The following is a 22,293-nucleotide window of genomic DNA, read 5'->3' on the forward strand; positions in this document are numbered from 1 at the left end:
AAAAGTCCTTCCAGGAACATTCTAGAAGCTAGGGGGTGAGAACTGGTAGTATAGACCAAGTTCTAACAAAGGTTACCCACCAGGAGACAGGCCCTCCTACAGGAACACCATTTAGACATTTGTCCTGCTGTGAGGACAGGGTGAGTTCTTGAGGGAGGCCGGCCATGCTGCCTATACTCACAAAAGCCCACGCAGGGCATGAATCAGATGTGGAGAATATCCACTCAAGTCGCTTTCTGTGTAAGTATACATGAAACCTATGTTATGCAACTGCAGGCTTTTACTGTGTGTTTTAGCCTATAACTGAATTCATATGATAAGTAGTCATAGAAACTTACAATACTACAAATTTGCTTTAACTTACCAAACCTCCTGAATATTAAGTACTATAGAAACACTAGCAATTTACAAAAAGGACAGGCAAGTAACCAAAATCACTTTAAGGACATTTAGCGTAAGCTAAGAGAGTGGGCAGTTTAAGAGGTTAACAGCAGTCAGCCAGACCATTAAACTGGAGGAACTAGAAGGACTTCCATTCAATTGACCATATGCACAAAAGGGAACAAAGTGGGGAGAGACAGACAAACAGACAAACAGACACACACAGACACATGCATACATGCATGCACGCATGCACAGACGCACACATGCACACTCACTCACATAAGGAAGAAACCCAAGCTTCTTGTCCTATGTCAATTACTTCACTCTACATTGCCAGCACACCCCAACTGAGCCTCTGATGAATTTTTCCCATGACAGAACTGACTGGGTTATCAGTGACTTACAGAGTCTGTATCAGATGAGCTTTATGTGGGCCTCACTTCACATACCCTCTTGGAGAATTCAGGGGTGCTATCCTCCTACTCAGTGCACCCTTAACCCAATGGTCCCTTGGTTTTCCAAAGCCCCACTGTTGGTTTTCCTTAGACTCCCATTAACAACTCACCTTCCTTCCATCTCAGCCATCGAGTCCTTAAACATTTCAATCCCTGGATCCCATCACTGTTAACCGAGAACTTTAATCCCCTTGTATGAAGAAAACCTACAAATTTATTTCTCTAGCTCTTACCTTTCTTCCATGCTCTAAACCTAAACATCCAACCTTACTTAATAATTCACCTCTGGGAAGTTTTTAAGTACCTTTCGAATGAATCATATTCAAAATTAAATTCACCACCTACCTCCTGCCATCTAAGTACATGATCCAGAATGTCGCTACTGGTACATCTTTCTTCCCTGATTCTTAAATTCAATCTACCTATAACTTCTTTCAACCCAACTCTCAATATCCCTTTATATCAATTTCTTTCTATCTCACCCTCAAGTCTTATCTCAGAAATTATAATTAGTTACTATAACAGCCTTCGGTGGTATCCACTTACTACACTCACTTTGAGTCTACTTGCCATTTCCATAAGACAAACCTGGTTATGCCACTCTTAGCTAAAAATTTTTCTGGGCTCTCCATTTTCTTCCAGAGAGGTATAACTAGGCTACATGTGGCCTGGGCCTGTTGGTTGTTCCCTTTCCTCCTCTGGATCTTTCTAGTCTTCTAGGCTCCATCTTCTCAGAGGACTTTATATATGCTATTTCCATGGCCTAACTTATGGAATTCCTTTCACTGCACCATTTCTCTGATGTCCTAATTAGTTTTCTGTCAACTTGACACAAGACAGAGTTATTGGGGAAGAGGAACCTCAGTTGAGAATGATTCCATCAGATTTCCTATAGGTACGTCTATAGGGCATCTTCTTGATTAATGATTAATGTTAGAAGGCCCAGCCCATTGCGTGCAGTGTCACTCCTGGGCAGGTGGTCCTGAGTTGTATAGAACTGAGCAAGCCATGAGGAACAAGCTGGTAGGCAGCATTCCTTCATGGCCCTTGCTTCAGTTTCTACGTCCAGGTTCCTGCCTTGACCTCCCCTCAGTGATGAAATGTTACCTAAAAGCATGAGATGAAATAAACCCTTTCTTCTCCAAGTTGCTTTTGGTTAGTGTTTCATCACAGCACTAAGACACCTGGTAAATGGAGACTGCCTTGTGACCTCTCTAGCACCCTCACAGCACCATGTCCTGTCACTGCATTCATCAACACTACAAGGCCATGTATTTGTATCTAATGAATTTCTATCTTAACAAACTGACTATAGCTTCAAACAAGGCAAGGACTAAATCTATTTTATTCTCTGTCCTAGTAACCTAAGAATGTCTCAATAACTATTTGCTGAACAGATAAAAGAAATGAATAAATAACAGGAAAATGAAATCTAAGAAACAAGAGAAGGTAAAGTGTTAAAGGAAGTAAAATAGGGAAGTCTTTTAATGAGTCATTTCTAGAAACCTTTGACCCTAAGCAGACGAGTTAAGAGATAAGAACAGACTACTAACACATTTCAAATGTATTGCCAACCCTAATAGCAGAGTAGTTCAAAATACACTTAATATTTTAGTTCAGCAACATTAGCATATTAGCAATGATCTATTCACTGTTTCTAAAATGCCATTAAACCCAGAGGTCATGTAATGGAAGTTTTAGTTCTTTGTAAACTCACTTATTATGTAAATGATGTTTTTGTTTTAATCCCAAATGTGGGATTTTAGTTTGGGCTTAAGTATGCCCACAGCTGATAACTGCCTCCTGCGGGACATGGTCTTTGCCAGCTGGTAACAGCCTGCCTCAAGTGGCATGGAGAGAGACATGGTGGAAGATAAACAGGAGAGCCCAGAGAAAGAAAGTGTGGTGTGTGGTATGTGGCATGTAGTGGTTTGGAGAGACCAGAGACAGACAGTGTGGCAGCCTAGAGACAGGCGGAAAGGAGATTGCTTGCTGCATTTGGTATTGCCCCAAAATAACCCATGACCCTAAACAGCTGAGAGAAGTGAAGCATCTGCACTCTCTCTCTCCACTAACCTTCCTTCTTTCTTACCCAGGGCTAAGGGGTTGGTGGAAGGGAAGTAGAGGCTTCAATACCCCAAATAAAATAGAGTTTAAAAACAAGCATTGACAGCATCATTATAAAGAAGACTAAAATTATAGATTACCTTCATCAATGTACCATGGATTTTTAGATTTGGATTGTTGTTGTGAGTCAACAGATGATCCATTTAAGTTATAAAATAATTCAGATCTGTTTCTACTTCCAGGGTCTGAGGTAGATCCTGTGGAACAAGAAAAGTTCCTTTAAAAAAAAAAAAAGCCAATATAGTGTAAAAGAGATTTTATAAATAGATTAATATGCATATGGTATGCCAGCTGCTCACACAACTAATAGACATATACAAACAATGCATTGTATTGTTGTCTTCGGCTTTAAAAGTTTGGTAATTGTTCAATACATAAGAGAACAGGAGCAAGTCTCAGGAATCTCGATGTCTCCATGTCCCCAAGTCTCCAGCGTCAGGTCCAAAGGAAACTCCAAAAAAATTCCCTAACCTGGACTCCAGGAGGTTTTCTGGTGGTTAGACAAAAGCCAGCATTCCTCAGGAATTGTGAAGCTGGTTCCTCTCTACCACAATGAGCCATTTCCCTAATCACTGGCAGAAGGGACAAATGGCTGTCTGTAGTGTCTATTAGCATACCAGAGTACACGCTGGCCTCTAAGATCCCTCAGTATCACAAGTACCTGTTAAACATTCCGCAGCCCATGCTAGCATCCTAGCTCTTCTCATCTCCTGTCTACCCTAACTCCCTCCAGCCCAAGGGGCTTCCCTACTCCCAGCTCCCCATTTGTCCTCTATATAAAGGCAAGGTTTTTCCCCAGCCCCCACTATTCTCTCTTCGCTTACAGACAACCCTGGTCGCGTCCAGTCTGCTTCTTTTTCTCTCTGCTCTGGACTCTTTCAGATGCCTCCCTCTGGATGTTCTCTCTATCCACAATAAAAACCTCCCCCAACAAGTCATGGGGTGGCTATTTTGGTGGTTTCTTTAAGGCATTCTTATAACCACATACATAAAATTTTAGTTTATATAAAATATTTGAATAAATTATATATACATACTAATACATGGAGCTTATCTAATATCTGGAAAAATCAGATATCATGTAAAGTAACTACCAAGAATGGCTCCATACCTGTAACCTTTGGTTTATTATGACTAGATGAACTTTTGTCACCAACACCTCTTGACATAAAGGCAAGTTTGGGAGGCCTCCTTTCTTGTGTCACGCTCTCTGAAACAATAAACATATTTTTAAAAATATAAACATAAATTCATATGGAAGAGAATAAATAAATAGCAATCAATGACAAAAGCATAAACAAAACAAAGAAATCTTTTCCAATAAAAAAGCACAATCTTTATACAGACTCTCTTTAAAGACTCAAAAGCACTGAAAAGTAATTTCTCAGGGGGAAAAAAATCAACACTGGACTTAAATGCAGTCAATTTTGTTTGATGTTTTAAAAGCTATAAAGAAAACTTATTCATAGTTTTTGTTGCATTTTCCAGATCAGTAAGCCCAGCACAACTCTACATATTACAAAGTGTTTTGCACCCAAGCATTATAAAAAGTGCCACGATAAAGAAAGATAGACAATTTATTTACTGCAAAAACCAGAATTTTTACATGCTGATGCATCTGAAGAATCTCTAAATGATGTGACATACTAAACATATTTGTGCCACCTAGTGAGTATCTCAGATTAATTCCCCTTTAAACACACACAAAGAATAAGAGATGTGTATACAGACACATGCAAACAGGGAAAACACAGAATGACCCACAGATCATAATGCAGAAATCCAGAGACACACAACAGTAATTTTTTTTTTAAGAACGCACTCTAAGTTTCACTTCAAAGTACAGATACAAAAAATTTTGGCAAACTTCTTTTAGATTCAAAGATATTTCTAAACCCTAAAGCCTGGTAACTTCATATGACATTCAAACACTGATCAAGTAAACAAAACATAAAAGAGTCAAGGTGAAGGCTTCCTCTTAGGAAGCTCAACAGCACACTCATGAAGTGCAACACAACGCTGAGGGGCCGTACCTGATAAAGCTGTTAGCAGCAAAAATGGTAGCACCCACAGTCGAATATTGAGGACAGAAAGGAAAAATAGAAAAGTTTTTAAATTTTAAATACAGAAAAGGCCATCTAAAATAAAATAAAAAGGGGAGTCATATTGAATTAATTATATATAAATAATGCTTGATATCTTTTTCCATGGTTGGAGGAGGATAGAAATACATATTAAACTATATATCTTTAACACCTCAAAATATAATAAATGATATATGCAGTTATCGTTTCAATTAAAGTTATACTGACTAACCATAATTTTAACAAATAATATAATAAAAGAAATACTAAAAATGCTTTTATAACATTACCATTCAGATATCTATATCACCTACAACAGTTTTTTGGAGGAAAATTATAACTGTTTGTCATTGGAGAAAGGTTCCAAATTATAGCATATGAACTGACTAAAGAAAACTAATGCCCACTGTCAACTGTAACTAAGAGTGTGTAACTCCATCTGAAAAGAGATGTTTATAATCAAACGTGTGTGTGTGTGTGTGTGTGTGTGTGTGTGTGTGTGTGTGTGTGTGTTGTTTATAATCCAAAATCACTTGGATCATAAAGCAAATTAGACTTAGTGGCTTCAATTTGAAGAAAAGGTAAATATGATGTAGTAGACAAGAATAAATTTAACAGACAATTTTATAAGACTGAAATTATCTTTTTTTGGTTTTGGTTTCGGTTTTGGTTTTTTTGAGACAGGGTTTCTCTGTGTAGCCTTCGCTGTCCTGGACTCCCTTTGCAGACCAGGCTGGCCTCGAACTCACAGTGATCCGCCTGCCTCTGCCTCCCAAATGCTGGGATTAAAGGCGTGTGCCCAGCTTAAGACTGAAACTATCCTGATTAAAGATATTCAAGGAAATAGTAAGTCCACTCAACAGCACACTAAAATGAACACAATAGCCCTACTCATAATAACTAAAGGCTGAAACCAATCTATTCTATACAACAGATAAACTGATTGAGGTGCAAAAAATTGTGAGGTAGAGATACAGGTCTGTGGTAGAGCAATTGCCAGCATACTCAGAGCCCTGGGTTCAACCCTGCACCACAAGAAAAGGAAAAACTTCTAAGGGATCATTTTTAGAGTTCACTGAAAATGTGGTACTACATCTTTAGTACTACATAGCAATAAAATGGAGCAAACTACTGCTATACACAACATGAACACTGCTGAGCAAAAAAAAAAAAAAAAATCAGACCTCAAGTATACATAATATACACGCATCAGGACTGCATTCAAAATGACAGAACTGGGAACTTATTCATTATTCTTATGGTTCTGTAAGAAAATGAAAAGTCTTTTTGAAGATTCTTTGGCTCAAAATCATAATAATAAAAGAGTGAACAAGTTATTCAAACAAAATGTCTATAAATTTGAATAGCCCATTAAACCAAGAGGGATTGTTTAAATGATGTATTTGTCCAATAACATCAGTCATGGAGCACAATTCAAACCCAACTGAGAATTTAACATGCACCCAAAAATGAGGACATTATGAAACCCAATGCCAGGCAATTATCTCAAAATCTCTATAAAAGTGGATGACTAATCAGAATATTTTAGATAATTGTAAATAATAAGGGTATCTGTATGTGACCTACTAGGTAACATCAGAGTTGCCTGCTGAGCTCTGGTACTTCAAACAATCCTTCTTGTGGGCTCTAACTGTCTCCCATGACCAGAAGTCTTGACTCAGTATAGAAGAAATTCCAGAACAGACAAACTTGGAGAGACAGAAAGCAGATTCATAGTTGCCAGGGTCTAGAGAGAAGCTGCTACTGGGAGTGGGTAACAGGGTTTCTATCTGGGATGATAAACCAGTCCTTGAGCTAGATAAGAGCAATAGGCATACAATACTCTAAATGCCCTTAACACTGATTGATGAGTTATGTTTTAATGGAGTAATAGTGGTGGCACATGAATTATATTTCATGTTTTAAAACTGAAAAATACTTCCAAATACAGAACTAAGTAAAAAGTTGTTGGATTTATTCCCAAAAGTGAACCATGTAAAGAAGATGAGAAGGCAAGGTTAAAACTAGGAGAAAATATTTGCAAATCATACTCAACAAAGGGCTATAGTGTCTAGAATATATTTTTTAAAATTATAAAACTCAACAATAAAAAAGCAAATTACTCAATTAGAACCTGGCCAAAGTAGATAAAAATATATTTTACTGAAGAATATAAGTACATAATCACATAAACATGTCAGTATCATGAGTTATCAAGGAAACAAAACTACAATGAGCTATCACCACATATTTCTCAGAATAGCTAACATCAAAGGAGCTATGAGGATGTAGAAAGACTGGATTATTTGAATATTTCCAGTAGTCACGTGATGCTATACATCCACTCTATAAAATGTTGTAGCAGTTTCTTTAAAAAGCTTACTGTAAGCCTGGTATGGTGGCAAACACCTGTAATCACAGCACTCTGGGAGGCAGAGGCAAGTGGATCCCTGTGAGTTTGAGGTCAGCCTGGTCTACAAAGCAAGTCCAAGATACCCAAGGCTACACAGAGAAACTCTGTCTCAAAACCGACAAGCAAACAAACAAGTAAAACCAAAATATAAGAAACTTACTGTAAAAAATAGTGATGCCCTATGTGGGTAAATCAAATTCCTCCCAGAAGCGATTGAGTAAATGAAAATCCCAGTGCCAAGGGTGTGAGCTACATCCCTTTGAGAGACCACTTACATAACATGGATACATCTCCAGAGAATAATGGGGAGACAAAAAGTCAATCAAAAACCCCCAAAACTATGTCCTATACAAATCCACTAACATGTAACTTTTCTGAAATGGCAAACTTAGAGAAACAAAGAAGGGATTAGTGGCTGCAGATGCTCCCTCCCCCAGTAGCTACCAATGTCAACAGCGCTTCAGGTGGCTTCAGTGGTGGCATTTCATACCCACTACCCCCTCACTCCATGCTGGGATTTTGTCTGGCTTGAAGCTGCACAGGTCTTGTGCATGGTAACACAATTTGTGTGAGATTATATACATAACTACCCTGCAGTACGCAGAAAATTCTGTTTTCTTGAAGTCAACCTCTACCTCTGGTTCTTACAATCTTCTCACCTTCTCTTCTGCAAAGTTCCCTGAGCTTCGGTTGGAGGGGTGTAAGGTGTATGTTCCCACTTAGGGCTGACACTCCATAGTCTCTTATTCTTTGCACCTTGACCAGCTAAGGGTCTCTGTGTTAACTGTCATCTATTGCAAGAAGAAGCTTCTCTGATGACAGTTGAGATACACTGTCCAATGCTATGAATCAATTATAGTACAACAAAATGGTTACCTTTTTAAAGGACATGAACTATGAAGACATGCAACACACACACACACACACACACACACACACACACACACACACACTGATCAAGAAGGATACAAAAGGAAATTATCAGCTTCAGGAGGGAAAGGTCCCACTAAACAATTTCCTTTTTAAAATTTTGTGACTATGCATATACTGTGTAGTCTGAGTTGTTTTTAATTGTATTATACTCTTAACCTTTACAAGTAAAAAGCAGAGACAGAGCTCAACAAGCAGAAATACTTTAGGGGTGTCACAAATTGTCAAGCTTCATCCCAATTTTACAAACTTGGATGTGCTACATCAGATGTGTTAATACTTTGAGCCACCAGAAACAGCAGTGCAAAGAGGGACATTTTTTACAGCAGGCTGAAGCAAAGGTATCCAGACACCAGCGGTAAGAAACAGTTCACAGGACAGAATTCTTCCCAAATCTTGCCAACTGTTCAGCTGCTCCAAAAAGAATCTTTCCTACGTGCTGGAAATGTTAATTTTGTCCCACAAATGAAGGTAATTGGGCAAGAAAAAAAATAAACTAAGGAACTAAAGGAGACACTGCCATGCTTTTTCCCCTCAAGAAAGGACTGTTAATGATACAAAATAAAGATGAAGGCTTATGCAAATAAACTAAATTAATTTTTATCTAAACAACTTTACTTTTTAAAAGTCTGTTTGCAAGCTTTATTTTGTTGGCAAATAAGTATAATTTATTGTATAAAAGCTGTATCATTCTTAATTATCTGCTATTCAAGGTTTATGAACATCAATAGTTTTGAAAAAGAAAAAGCATTCTTTCCCTTTCTCAATGCTGCTCTACACCAGCAATGACGTTAATGACAAGCTAGGATCTAGAAGACTCCTGGCAAGGGACTCCTAGGTCATGAAACTTATGTGGTTTGCTGTTGTTGTTGTTATTGTTGTTGTTGTTGTTGTTGTTGTTTTAATTCTATACCAGTGTTTAATTAAAATACAACTGAAATGTTTTTTAAGTTAAGTACTGCTAAAAAAAAATCCTTTTAAGGTTACATCCCATTTCCAACACAAGGAAAATAAAAAATGGTAGTTTGTTTTCTTCTCTCCTTTCCATTTCTTATGTACTACTGAAGAATCTAAGACCATTTTTATTTCAAACAAGTTTAGAGGTGGAATGTATATATACATATTATTCACATACATACATATATAGAGAAAGCATCCAGCTGAAGAGTTGGAGTGGGAACATTTCAAGCCTTTATTCTACAGAAGAATGAAAACAGCACAACCAAGCCAGCATATGTGAGCTTCCTTCTTTAACAGAAATACTAATGTAATGCTTCCCCCATCTTATAACTTTATATAGCATAATTCATTCAGCTATAAAACATAAAACTCAAAGCAATGCAATTAAGATAACTAAAAATGACAGTTACATTCACTCAAAAATGTCATGGGTTTTAAGGTTTCAAAAGCACCATTGGGGGGCTGGAGAGATGGCTCAGTAGTTAAGAGCACCACCTGCTCTTCCAAAGGTCCTGAGTTCAACTCCCAGCAACCACATGGTGGCTCATAACCATCTGTAATGTGATGTGGCGCCATCTTCTGCCTTGCAGGAGTACATGCAAGCAGAGCACTGTATACATAATAATAAATAAATAAATCTTAAAAAAAAAGAAAAAGCACCATTGAGTAACCCATGAAAACTTTTTCTTAAAAAAGAAAATACCTAAACAAATTTATTTGCCAACTGAAATGAAATTTCACTGGAGGATATGACTGCAGAGAAGCAGTATTACCCAGAATTGGTTCCCTTGCAAAAATTCACAAATAATGAAAGGAAAATTACATGAGCTTATTCTCAGCCACCTAGCAAGTTAGCATTATAAAATTAGCATAGCTCTCCAAATTTATTTAGGAGAGGGCCTCTCAATTCAACTCTAATTTCTTGTGTGGCTGCTCAAATATTTCCTGAAGAGGTCAGTTGGAACATGTGACTATGACAGGCCAGCACGCCATTCTTCTTACCCTTTGTTTTACCATTCTCTAGCCTCAACACCATCAACCTAACCACAGATTCTGCTCATTTGTTGTCTACCTCCACTTATTAAAATGAGAGAGCGCTGTGAGTTCGAGGCCAGCCTGGTCTACAAAGCAAGTCCAAGACAGCCAAGGCTAACACAGAGAGACCCTGTCTCGAAAAATCAAAAAGAGAGAGAGACAGAAACAGAGACAGAGAGAGGGAGAGGCGGGAGGGGGAGAGAGGGGTTCACACAAGAATTATTTTATTCTTAAAATCTGTATAGTTAACTTATCAGTGAGTGTGTGTGTGTGTGTGCGCGCGCGCGTGCGCGTGCATGTGCGCACGCCCATGTGCCATAACATGAATGTGGAGGTCTTAGAACAATCTGCAAGAGTCGCTCTTTCCTTCTACAAATGAGAGTTCAGGAATTAGGTTTGAAGGCAAATGCCCTTACTCACTGAGCCATCTTGCTGTCCCTAATTATCACTTTTGTTCATTACTAGACTTGAACTTACAGCTTTACTCACAAGTGTTCTACCAAATGGGGACTCCTAGTCCCAAGAATTCTTACCTGCTTTGCTTCCTAAAATATCCACATCTAAAGAAGCCTGTGTAAGCCTTCTTACTACTATCTGAATGAATTGTGCTTTATATGGCTGCTTTTTTTAAACAATAAGCACTCATTGTAACATTAAAAAAGTGTTTCAATTCATAAACATTCTAAACTATGCATAAAATAGGTATAAAAAGTAAATACCACTAAATAAAACATGAGCACACATATATACTTTCCCCTGAATGTAAACCATTTGTTTCTAGAGGTTAGATAAGGACTTGGGAGTGGGGACCCAGGAGGAGTTGGATGGGGTATTACAATCAAAATATATTTTTGCATTATGAAAATTCACAAAGAATTAATAACAAATACATATTAAATCAAAAGTAAAGTATGTCAGACTTTTTAAGAGCAAAACTGAAATGAAGCTATCACATGAATCTCACACCTCTTGCTGCACAACTAAAAGCTGTGTGGGATGCATACTCAAACTGTAAAACAAGAATTTATGACTTGACACCAACAGGGAGACAGGATGGGCAGAGTGCAGGCTAGGAGCCTTCACTTTTCATTTCTATGAAACAAGAAATTCAGGACCTAAAATAAGCTATAGAAAGAAACTCAAAAGCAGTTTGTGTCAACATTACCAATAAAGGAAAAAAGTTTGCTGCTCATTTATGATTCTTGCTACAGTTAAATCATCTTTTATAGAATCAGAGACAAAATACATCTCCATAGAAACAATATTCTTAGGATGTGACACCAAGAATATGGTTTTCTATGCAGATTTTCTATGCAAGAGTACTCACAGAATATGGCGTTTGTTGGGGGATTGAAGAAAAAAAACAGGTTGATAATCAAGACAGGTTTGGACATAAACTTTAGCTCTGCCATTATAGACAATCTAAGTCTGATTTGAGCCACAGTTGTTTTTGTTACTTTTGCTGTTTATTCTATTTTATGTTTTTAATCAGCAAAAAAAAAATGTATTAAGACCTTTCTTATAAATGTGTTCAGAACATAAAGACAGCACAAACCGTCTAATTCCAGGCCTGGTACACCCCTGCCTATGGTCTACCTGCAGATTTTTGGACATTCTATTCAAGTTACAAAAACATCCCCATCTGAATGCCTCTGTTGGTCTTACTGCCCTAGCCAATTACTGGGGATTCCAACAGCAGGGGATGGAGTTGCTACCACTGTCAATTACCTCATAGCAGCCAAGGGAAATACTTATTTGAGGCAAAACAAAAGGTTCTTGAGGGTTTTTTCTGGGTAGGGGGCATTGTTAGTGGTGGTAGTTTTCTCATTTGTTTGTTTTTAAGTTCAGAGATTGTACTACAGCTCAATGGTAAAGTGTTTTACCTCTTGCACTATGTATACTTGTCCTATGCATACAAGACTTTGGGTCCCATCCCAGCAATAAATATATGTTCACTGCCTTTACCCACTGAGCCATTTGCTGGCCCTAATTATTACTTTTGTAATAATATATGTAATAAACAAAATTATAATAAAACTACATAATGTTTCTGACTACAGTCATGGTTCATGATTAGCATTAATACCATCTTAAAACAAAAAGAACTTCAGCCACCATTTAACAAGAATCTTAAATCCACTGTGGAGTTTAGATGAGATAACCAATTTCTCTTTACAGGGTTCTAGTTTCAACTCTTACTCTAATGGGTAACAGCTTTTTTTATTTTTAAATCTTTCAATTATAAGAAAGTATTTTTTCTCTATTAGAATGTCTAAGAGAAGACAATGTAGCAGATAATGTATAAACTTCATTCCGTACTTACATCTTTTAGAAATGAACTTGTATTGCATTTGTCTGGGGGTAAATAAAGCATATTAATGACAATGCTACAATATGAAAGCCAATTTCACAAGATCTATCTTGAAGCATATATTTGCATTCTCATAACAAAATACACATTAGAAACTGTCTTCTGAACACACAGAAGAGACATACCTGGGATGATGTCATTGATGTGCAGGAGAATTGTACTTTCAACACTTGCAAAACTACAAAGCTGTACTCCATCAAACCTTCCATCCCAGTTGCCAATAGGGTTATCCTAGAAATGCCATAAAAGTTACCCTTTAGGCCCTCCTCAATAAAATAAAAACACCAACATCTACATTTCCTTAAAAAGGATCATCTAAAATATTTCACACTGATAAATTTTAACTATTTTGCCTTTAAAAGAAGAAAGTCTATAAAGTAACAAAGTTTTACAATAAAAAATAATAATTAAGTTACAGCAAACACACAGGAAAATAATGAGACAATAGTATTTTTCATACTTTAATTCACATTAATAACATCACCTGAGATTTAAAGAAGCATTGTTTGGATAAAAAAAATTCACTAGGAATGCATTATTTTGCCCAGATACCTACCCTGAAAAGTTACTCACACATTTACATCCCCTGGGCATTTTGTTCTCTGAATTACTATATGCTTTTCTATAAGCAGAATGGTAGTTATTTCAGAATTCTTTGTCATTTGTGGTTATACAACTTTCCTCAACAATGAAGATTTTCTAAGTTACACAGATCAGACAGTGAAACATTGCTCTGAGCACCAGTGTGTGTGGAAAGTGTCCCTGGAAACAGAAAGGAATGAGAAAAGTTGCAGCTGATGAACTTTCTTCTCAAAAAACCTAATGGGAGCGTTTGGAACTGATGTTTGCGTAAGTGACATGGTGATGGACAGACCATGGGTGGAGCTGGCAAGCAAGCCTCAAGACAGCCTGCCTGATCCCCTAGGCCACCATCAAAGAAGAGGGCCCATACAGATCCCACCACATTTAAAGCCTGGGCCAAAGAATCTATATCAAGGGTAGACTGTATCCAAAGATTAATGGCCTTCTTTCTCCAACTTTCTCTTTACCCAGCCTACAACTTCTCCTCTGAAACAGTAAACTCCCATTTAAAGAATACTGGTTCTTAATTACTAGCAATGCTGAAAGGCCATAGGTCCTACTGTGGCTCTAATTTCATATAGTAAGAGTCTGGCAAATTCTTATTTTGTACCTAACTAATGAGTATCTAACACATTTTCTAATCACAAGGTTATAGGGACAGGCTAGACATTCATGCCCTACCATCTCTTCAGAGTGTTTCTGAATATGTAAAAATGATCGCTAAAAAATAGCCCCCTGTGTGAGTCCACTGCTCATACCCTCTCCTAATACACCCTGGTGTTGATAATTATAAAGGAAGCTCTACCCATAATGAAATTTTGCCCATGCCACAGGTGTGTTGGAATGTATCTATTATTAATGAGTATGATTATTCAGTAATAAAAATGAGGTGATACCATATAACCTCCCTTCTGAGGTACCTACAGCAGGCAAATTCCTAGACTGTGGTTAACAGGCATGGGCAAACTGGGATTTATTTAATAAGACCAGAGCTCAGCATGAGATGATGAAAAGGCTCTGCAGACAGACAGTGGAGAAGGCATAATGAGAATATACCAGATGCCACCGAACTCACTTTAACCATGGTTAAGGTACAAGCTTTCTTATTTATATTGTATACATTTTACGACAATAATAAAAGTTTTAAACAGCACAAATCCTGTGGGAATACTCCATCTATTCAAAAGCAGTGTAGTTCTTTTCCTTAGTATTTCCTATTAATGACTTTTTACATTCATTATCAGAAAAATCAATAAAGCATTATCAAATACGTACAAAAAGCACAAAAAACTTTTTAAATTAAAGGAAAATATAACATCATATGATTTACATATCATATAGTCTTATATGACAAGCCCAATGTATTTGGGCTAGGTCAGGGACGTGTCGGTTTGTCTTATTGGTTCAATTTGGTTTGGTTTTTGCTTTTGTCTACTACCCAATTATAATAAAGAGAGCATTTAAAGAAGAGCATTTCCCCAGACTATTAAAACTGGAAAAAAATGTAGTAGATGCATTCTGTATCTACTCACATGTCCTATTTCAATGTTTCTGTACCAAAGAAAAACTGGACTGTCTTCTTTAAAGTACTATAATTTAGTCCGATTTAAGGATTCAATTTATACCTAAAATGGTAATGCAATTAATACATGTATTTGCAATAATACAATCCAAAATTTCCTTACCATGTCCACACCAACAAAATATCCTAGACTCTCTTTTCCTGGCAAAACATCACAGAAGATTACTGTTCCAGATTCTATACTTTCTCCAACCTTCAAGGAAACTCTGGAGTTTATTTCCAAAGGAGGAGGTTCAACCTGCATTGTATCCCCTGGGCCTGCAAAATCACTTTCCAATCCATTGTCATCATCTTCTATGAGTTCTAGCTTGTCCAACGCAACAAACACGCCACAGTCTTCATCACACTGGAAAAGCTGCTTCCCTTGATATACCCCATCAGTGAAGCCTTGACCACGGCCTTCTTCCTGGTTTTGAGTTTTGTTTTTTAAGAGAAATGTAGAAAAAGTATCCATTAAAGAGATTTCTGGAAAATTACCTTAGGAAAACCTTAAATTACACACATAATAAGAAATATGACTAGCCGTTGCAGTTGGGTTTAGGTTATTTCACGAATAGAGAAGCTGAATCTGATTGTGAAATTACATAATTTCAAATCATAATTCTTCTGTGAAAGAGTTAGACTGAAACTACCATGAATTTTGTCATTCTACATTAAACAAAATAGCTCATTTACTAAGAACAAACTGTATGCCATCCACTGTATTAAACCCTGTATCAATGTACCCTAGAAACACTCCAAGTCACGTAAGGACATCACAGATGAGAAATAGATTAGGAGAACTTGATGTAAGCTAGTTTAATAGCCTGGCAACGCACGTGTGTGTGTGTGTGTGTGTGTGTGTGTGTGTGTGTGTGTGTGTGTATGTGTGTGTGTGTGTGTGTGTGTGTGCGCGCGCGCGTGCACACGCACACGCGCGCTGTGCACGTGAACACACCATACACACACACACACACACACACACACACACACACATCATAACTGGCTGTCAAACCTAATTATCTCACTGCTTGAAAAATCAAATCAAGAAGTGAACAAAGCATAAAATTCTACTCACAAGAATATCAGAGTGTGGCATTGCTGAGAACCAATATTCAGAATTCTTAGGAATGTTTCCAACAGAAATAAATTCCAGGGCAGTTTATACAAATCAGGGATAAGTAAGTATAAACAAACTGAAATTGCTGCAACATACTTTAAGAACCCTGCAGATGATGTCACACTTTGAAGAAATTACAATTGGTACAGCTAACCTTTAATGTAGATAACTTAAAACTTCTTAGATATGAAAGCCCAGAATAATGACTTATATATCCCTACTACAAGAGATAATTTTTTTTTAATTTTCAAGCATTGTCTTTATATCCTCTCATTTTATCACTTAATACATTTGAGGGCTAAGATACAGCTCAGTGGCAGAGGGTCCTGGGGTCCATCCTGAGAACTTCACTAAAAAAAAAAAAAAAAAACTACAAATCCTAAGGATCATGAATATAAGAAAATACGTACATGTAAAGGGAGAAGACGTGTGTATGCTCGTGTGTGTGCACATACACACACACACACACACACACACACACACACACACACACACACAAAACCACTAAAATATCTTATCATACTTACCAGCAATTCTACTCCAAAGAAAATCCCCGACACCGTCCTCTCCGCTAATAAAGGTCCTCTGAAGCGTACAACTCCTGGAAACTTCTCTTCCCCAGATCGCAGCTGTACTTTCACAGGACTGCCCACATCTACCTGAAGGCCTTTACTTAGTCGGAGTCTATTTCTAAACAGGCTGAGCCTCTCCTCACAGTTGGTAATTGCCAGTAGTAACTCTGTGAATTTCTCATTTATTTCTACAACATCCTTCTCATCAACAAACAGAACAGCATGCGGTTGCTCTAAGATTTTTAATCCAATTTGATTTTTCTTGCTTTTTGCAGAAGGAGCTCTCGAATGCCCCACAGAGCGGTCTTGGATGTACTGTCCTATGCTCCCTTTGGGCACTTTCAGGAGCTTCTGTGTTTGTTTGTCTGTTACACTGCATTCTTGAAGAAGCAGATAGAAAATCCGTTCTTCCCAGTACGGTGAAGTAACTTTCTCTTGGCTCCAGAGGCCTGAACTCATTGTGACAGTAACTTCAGAACATCCACTCACAAGAAGGAAGCACTAGTAAATCTTTCATAAAATCCAAAAACTTGAACTCACTGGAAGTCCCAAAGCAAGCTTTTAGCAACCTGGTGTCCATGCTGTAAAAAGACAGCAATTCAAAGTGCCTGGCAAACAAGCAAAACAAACTTCAGACTCCATTCACAGGACCTTAAATTAAAGCTAAATAACATATAATTGTGTCCACTGTAACTGCATTTTTAAGAAATCCAGTAACAAAACATCCACAGACAATAAAAATTACAACTGTTTCAAAATTATAAAATTAGAATCTAACAAAAACTTTAAGGTTACCCTTCATATACAGACTCAGATTTTCTTCTCCGCCCCCCCTCCGCCCCTGCCCCCCCCCTCCCTCCCTTCCTCCCTCCTCTCTCTCTCTCTCTCTCTCTCTCTCTCTCTCTCTCTCTCTCTCTCTCTCTCGTTTTTTCTTTTGAAACAAGGTTTCTCTGTGTAGCCCTAGCTGTCCAGAACTGGCTCTGTAGACCAGGCTGATCTCAAACTCAGAGATCTGTCTGCCTCTGTCTCCTGAGTACTGAAATTAAAAGCAAACGCCACCATTGCCCAACTGAGATTTTTTTTAAAACTTTACAAAGTAGCATTTCTGTCTACTGATAAGACACAGTATTTGAGAAAACACACATAATCTTATTAATTAAAAAGGCTATTATTTCCAAACATGTAACTTAAGTACAAAGTTATACATTACAGTATTAAACATCTTTTATCAATAAAAATATGACAATACTAAATCGTGAAACTTCATCTACAATTCATTTATCTATATGCTTTATTTTGATAATGGTACATTATCTGACTCAATTTAAATTTTATATGTTTTATTTTTATTTGCATGTATATATGTTGTATCCATGTGGTTATATGGTACATGTGTGTAGGTACTCAGGAGGTCAGAAGAGGGAGGTGTGGATCCTCTGGAGCTGAATTATAGGCAGTTGTGAGCCATCCATCATGGGTGCAAGGTACTGATTCAAGAACTCTGCAAGAGCAGAACACTCTTAACTACTAACCATCTCTTTAGCCCCTCAATTTCATTTTCATAATCTTGTACATTTTGTGCTTAGTCAGGGAGATGTAAACTATATTAATTATAACTATTTAATTTCTTATAATCATAAGTATTAAATATTATAACCTGAGTATATAAAGAATATTTTAAAATGGTTTGTAGCATCAAAATTTGGACTATGTAATAATGACAGATTAGATACAGTAATACTGATATATTTATATCTATAAATTGTGGAGTTTATGCCACAGTTATAACTATGTATTAAAGGAAATAATATACAAGTGATTATTTTCCAGCTTCAATTTTTACATTTAAAACTATTACTAAAATAATTCTATAGCCTAATTTTAAAGCCTACTTTAACTGATTAGTTAAAAGAATATAATTTCAAATGTTGTATATGACAAGCCAACATCATGCTAAATAGAGAAAAACATGAAGGAATCCCTCTAAAATCAGGAGCAAGGTGAAGTTATCCACTCCTGCTACACATGAACACCACAGTTCACATGTACAGGTACAAGGAAAACATGTAGGAATTGGTCCTCTCTATCCACCATATAAGCTCCAGAAACCGAACTCAGCTCACCAGGCTTGACAGCAAGCACTTTTTTCTCATTTATTTATTTATTCTTTCATTCATTCATTCATACTACACCTCAATTGTTATCCCATCCCTTCTATCTTCCCATTCCTCCCTTCTTCCCGCTTTCACCCTATTCCCCTCCCCTATGACTGTGACTGAGGGGGACCTCCTCCCCCTGTATATGATCATAGTGTATAAAGTCTCTTCTTGGTAGCCTGCTATCCTTCCCCTGAGTGCCACCAGGGGATGTGGTCAAATATGGGGCACCAGAGTTCATGTGAAAGCCAGTCCCCACTCTTAACTCATCTGTGGAGAGTGTCCTGTCCACTGGCTAGATCTGGGTAGGGGTTCAATGTTTACTGACAGCAAGCACCTTTACCTGCTAAGCCATCTTGCCAGAACAAAATCTACTATTTGGTAAGCCAATTTAAAAAGAAACGTAGAATTAGAAGGAGATATCCTGCTTGGCTAGATAGTGCTGATCCTTAAAGCCATGGTTATTAAACAAAAATCGCAGGGCCAGGTATGTGATACTTCCTTATGAACTGTCAGTTCAGGGAGGTCCCAAAGGCCTGCCAGACAATACAGACTCTTGTCAGTCTTGTTTATTGCCCATCAGAAACAGATGATAAGATTCTATTGCTAAAGACACCACATCCCTTAGCTGTAAGATAATAGAGAAATCAAACTAGAAGTGGGACGGACACTTCCTGCTGATTAGCCTTCACAATGCTAAAAGGTGTTATATAGGCTGCTGGGCAGAACAGGACATCAGTGGTCTCGCCCAGCTGTGAACCCTATGAACTACAACACTAACCCAGCAGGCAAGACATGTACACTAGGGGCATGGCTATGGTGGGATCAACCAACCACACTCTACTCCATCTGAGGTCTGCTCTGCATGCCAGGTACTATAGACCAGTTCAGAAATCCGTGGCTTAGGGTGTAACTTACAACTGTTGTTTACCTAAATTGGCATGGTGTCCAACTGACTTCTAAACATCTCTGGTTATTCCCACAGACAAATGTTACCCTCCACCTCAATCACATAGCTTCTCTTTACACTGATCAGTGGTGAACGCAGAGAATCTTGGCTGCCCGAAGCGCTGAGAAAAGGTGGCAGCTGAGTGCTCAGCTCTAAACAGAACATTTGTACTACTCTCCCTAAGGTTCAAGGAATGTTACAAAACGGGGTAGGATTGGGGGTGGAGAATATGAAAGCTGGAAGATAAAGGAGGAGCAAAACACCTTCTTCTGGCCATAACACAGCCACTGTGATCATGAACTCATGGCAGCTGTGGTTGTCTGCACTGGACCTATAAAAGACTGGACATGTCAATAACTAGTCATGGATTAAATAGGGGTTCATGAGAACTTACCCATCCTTGCTAAACTATTGGCTACAGGAGGATTCTGGGAGAAAGAACGTCATCATCTTTATATATGTATCCACTATTGAGCCCAAGAGGCTCAACAGGTGGCCATCATTAAGCTCAATGGATCACAAAAGGAAAAAAGACATGAATGCGTTAAAGGGACCTGTAGGGAGGGAGGATGACAGGGATGGAAGGAAATGATAACCAAAATATATTATATACATATATGAATCCTATGAACTACAATACTAACTCAGAAGGAGCAAGGCACGCCCACTAGTGGCACAACTGTGATGGGATCAACCAACCACGCTCTACTGGACCCAAGGCCTGCTCTGCTAGAGGCAACCCATGCCGGGTACTATAAACCAGTTCAGAAATCCATGGCGTAGCGGCTAACTGCCAAAGCACAGATTTTTAAAAACACAATTAGATATTTCAAATTATGGGCTTCATTATTTGTCTTTCTAAAAAGAACAGTGTCTATGCATCTCTGTCATAAGAATGTGGCTACTCCGTTCCTAAATACAGTACTTGTTTCATCCTTCTTTAAGACGGAGGTATCATCTCCAGCCCTGTGGCTAAAGGCGGCAACTAATAAAATGATCCTATGTACTCATTTTATTCTTGCAATTCAAATCAAATACACTTAAAACTAAAGCATCAAACTGTACTGTTTGACTCAATGATGAAACAAACTGGCTATTCCACACACAGAGTAACGTATCTCTTAGAAAGCACTGTTAGGTGATGAAGTATTCCATCACAGTAACATTTGCAAGAGTCTGTCCCTTTGCAAGCCCAAATGAGAGACTCGTGTCACTCAAAACAGGCTAAGGTAGGCACTCCTCCAAGCCATCATCATTTAAAGCCTCTGCACATTTGATGAGGATGAAGGCAATGGCAGCATGAGCTTCTCTTTCTGCTTCCTTCTGTAACATGCTCTTTAATTCCACTTGAGGGCACTGTCTACTTCAACAGAAATAGAATCAATTTATATCTGGCACTTACATAATACACCTGTGGACATCTCATTCCTCGCCCCACATAAACAAAATCCCTCAAATGAGCATCCAAGAAGCTATACAACCCCTCACTGTGGCTCTGTGCCTCTGAGGCACCAAGACAAAGTGTTTGGGTTTTTTACTAAAATGCTATTAATATGTCAGCATTTTTCAAAAAAATATTTTTTCTTGATTACTTAAGTTATCATCAGGAATATAAATTATTATTAGTGAGTCTCAACATAGAAGGATGCTTAGTCTTTATTAAAAAGCTTCCCATCCTGTCCTCTGGCTTTCTTGCCTGTTTTCTATAAATCACAGTATGTACTTATATGTCCCTCTTGCAATCAGCCATTTCTGTGACTTTCAGTCTGCCTCTGACTCTTTTTAGGGCCTTCTTGCTTCCCACTTAACTCTTTCTAATCAGTTCTAAGAAGTGAAGTGATGAGCTGTTTTTGTGTGTCTGAAAAAGCAAGAAACAAAAATAAAGAGGAATAGACAAATTTCTAGACAGGTCATGAAGAATAAGGTGCATAGGCCTTATTACAAAGATATTGTTGAGACTGCTCCCAGGGGCTGAGGTAGGAAAAAGGGAGTGAGTGGTTGTTTGGGATCTCTCTAAAATGCATTTCAAACTTTTGGGCCAAAAACATATTATAGCTATTTTATTTTTAAAATAAATCTTTTCTATCTCTAAAATTTTCTAAAACTGAGTATCTTTAGATAGTAGGTTGGAAATTGCCTATTCTGTTGGTTCTCTAACAACTGTTGTTAACTTTTTGTTAATTGTTAATTTTTTAATTTGTTAAGTGTTGTTAATAGTTCTCTAACTTAACAACAAATGACACAATTTGAAACAAAAAAAACATTGGTGTTAATGAAACATTATCAAAGCAAAACAAATTCTTTTGCAACTCATTAATGGAGGTAAGTCTACAGTTTTTAAAAAATTATATAAGTCATGGCAATAAATAGAAGTTTTCAAGCACTTTTTAAAGTGAACTAGACAAAGAAAGATAAATGCTTGTCAACTTGTTACACCAGTAAACCAGTATGAACCTGGGTTTATACTCAGTAACAGGTCACAGATAACTAGAATAGTTAAAGCAAATACTACAAAATATTTTTCAGGTATTATCCAAATATAAGAAACATGCATTGCCTCCACTTTTAGAAGGAATATACTAAGAACAGGTTTG

The 22,293-nt window shown here is 37.6% G+C and overlaps 1 protein-coding gene across 2 annotated transcripts in view; it reads right to left on the reverse strand.

The window, feature by feature from the left end:
• CYLD (CYLD lysine 63 deubiquitinase) overlaps positions 1 to 22,293 on the reverse strand; it is a 48,863-nt gene that overhangs the window by 23,074 nt on the left and 3,496 nt on the right. For both annotated transcript variants that reach the window (XM_084757133.1, XM_084757132.1), the window contains exons 2-6: positions 16,550 to 17,202; positions 15,027 to 15,329; positions 12,885 to 12,990; positions 4,078 to 4,176; positions 3,047 to 3,163 (exon numbers count right to left, since the gene is read on the reverse strand). In XM_084757133.1, coding sequence (XP_084613259.1) covers positions 3,047 to 3,163; positions 4,078 to 4,176; positions 12,885 to 12,990; positions 15,027 to 15,329; positions 16,550 to 17,053 — 1,129 coding nt within the window. In that variant the 5' untranslated portion in view covers positions 17,054 to 17,202. The remainder of the gene's footprint in view (positions 1 to 3,046; positions 3,164 to 4,077; positions 4,177 to 12,884; positions 12,991 to 15,026; positions 15,330 to 16,549; positions 17,203 to 22,293) is intronic.

Source organism: Acomys minous (assembly GCF_964271855.1).
Source record: "Acomys minous genome assembly, chromosome: 14".
In the NCBI taxonomy this organism is placed as follows: Eukaryota; Metazoa; Chordata; class Mammalia; order Rodentia; family Muridae; genus Acomys; species Acomys minous.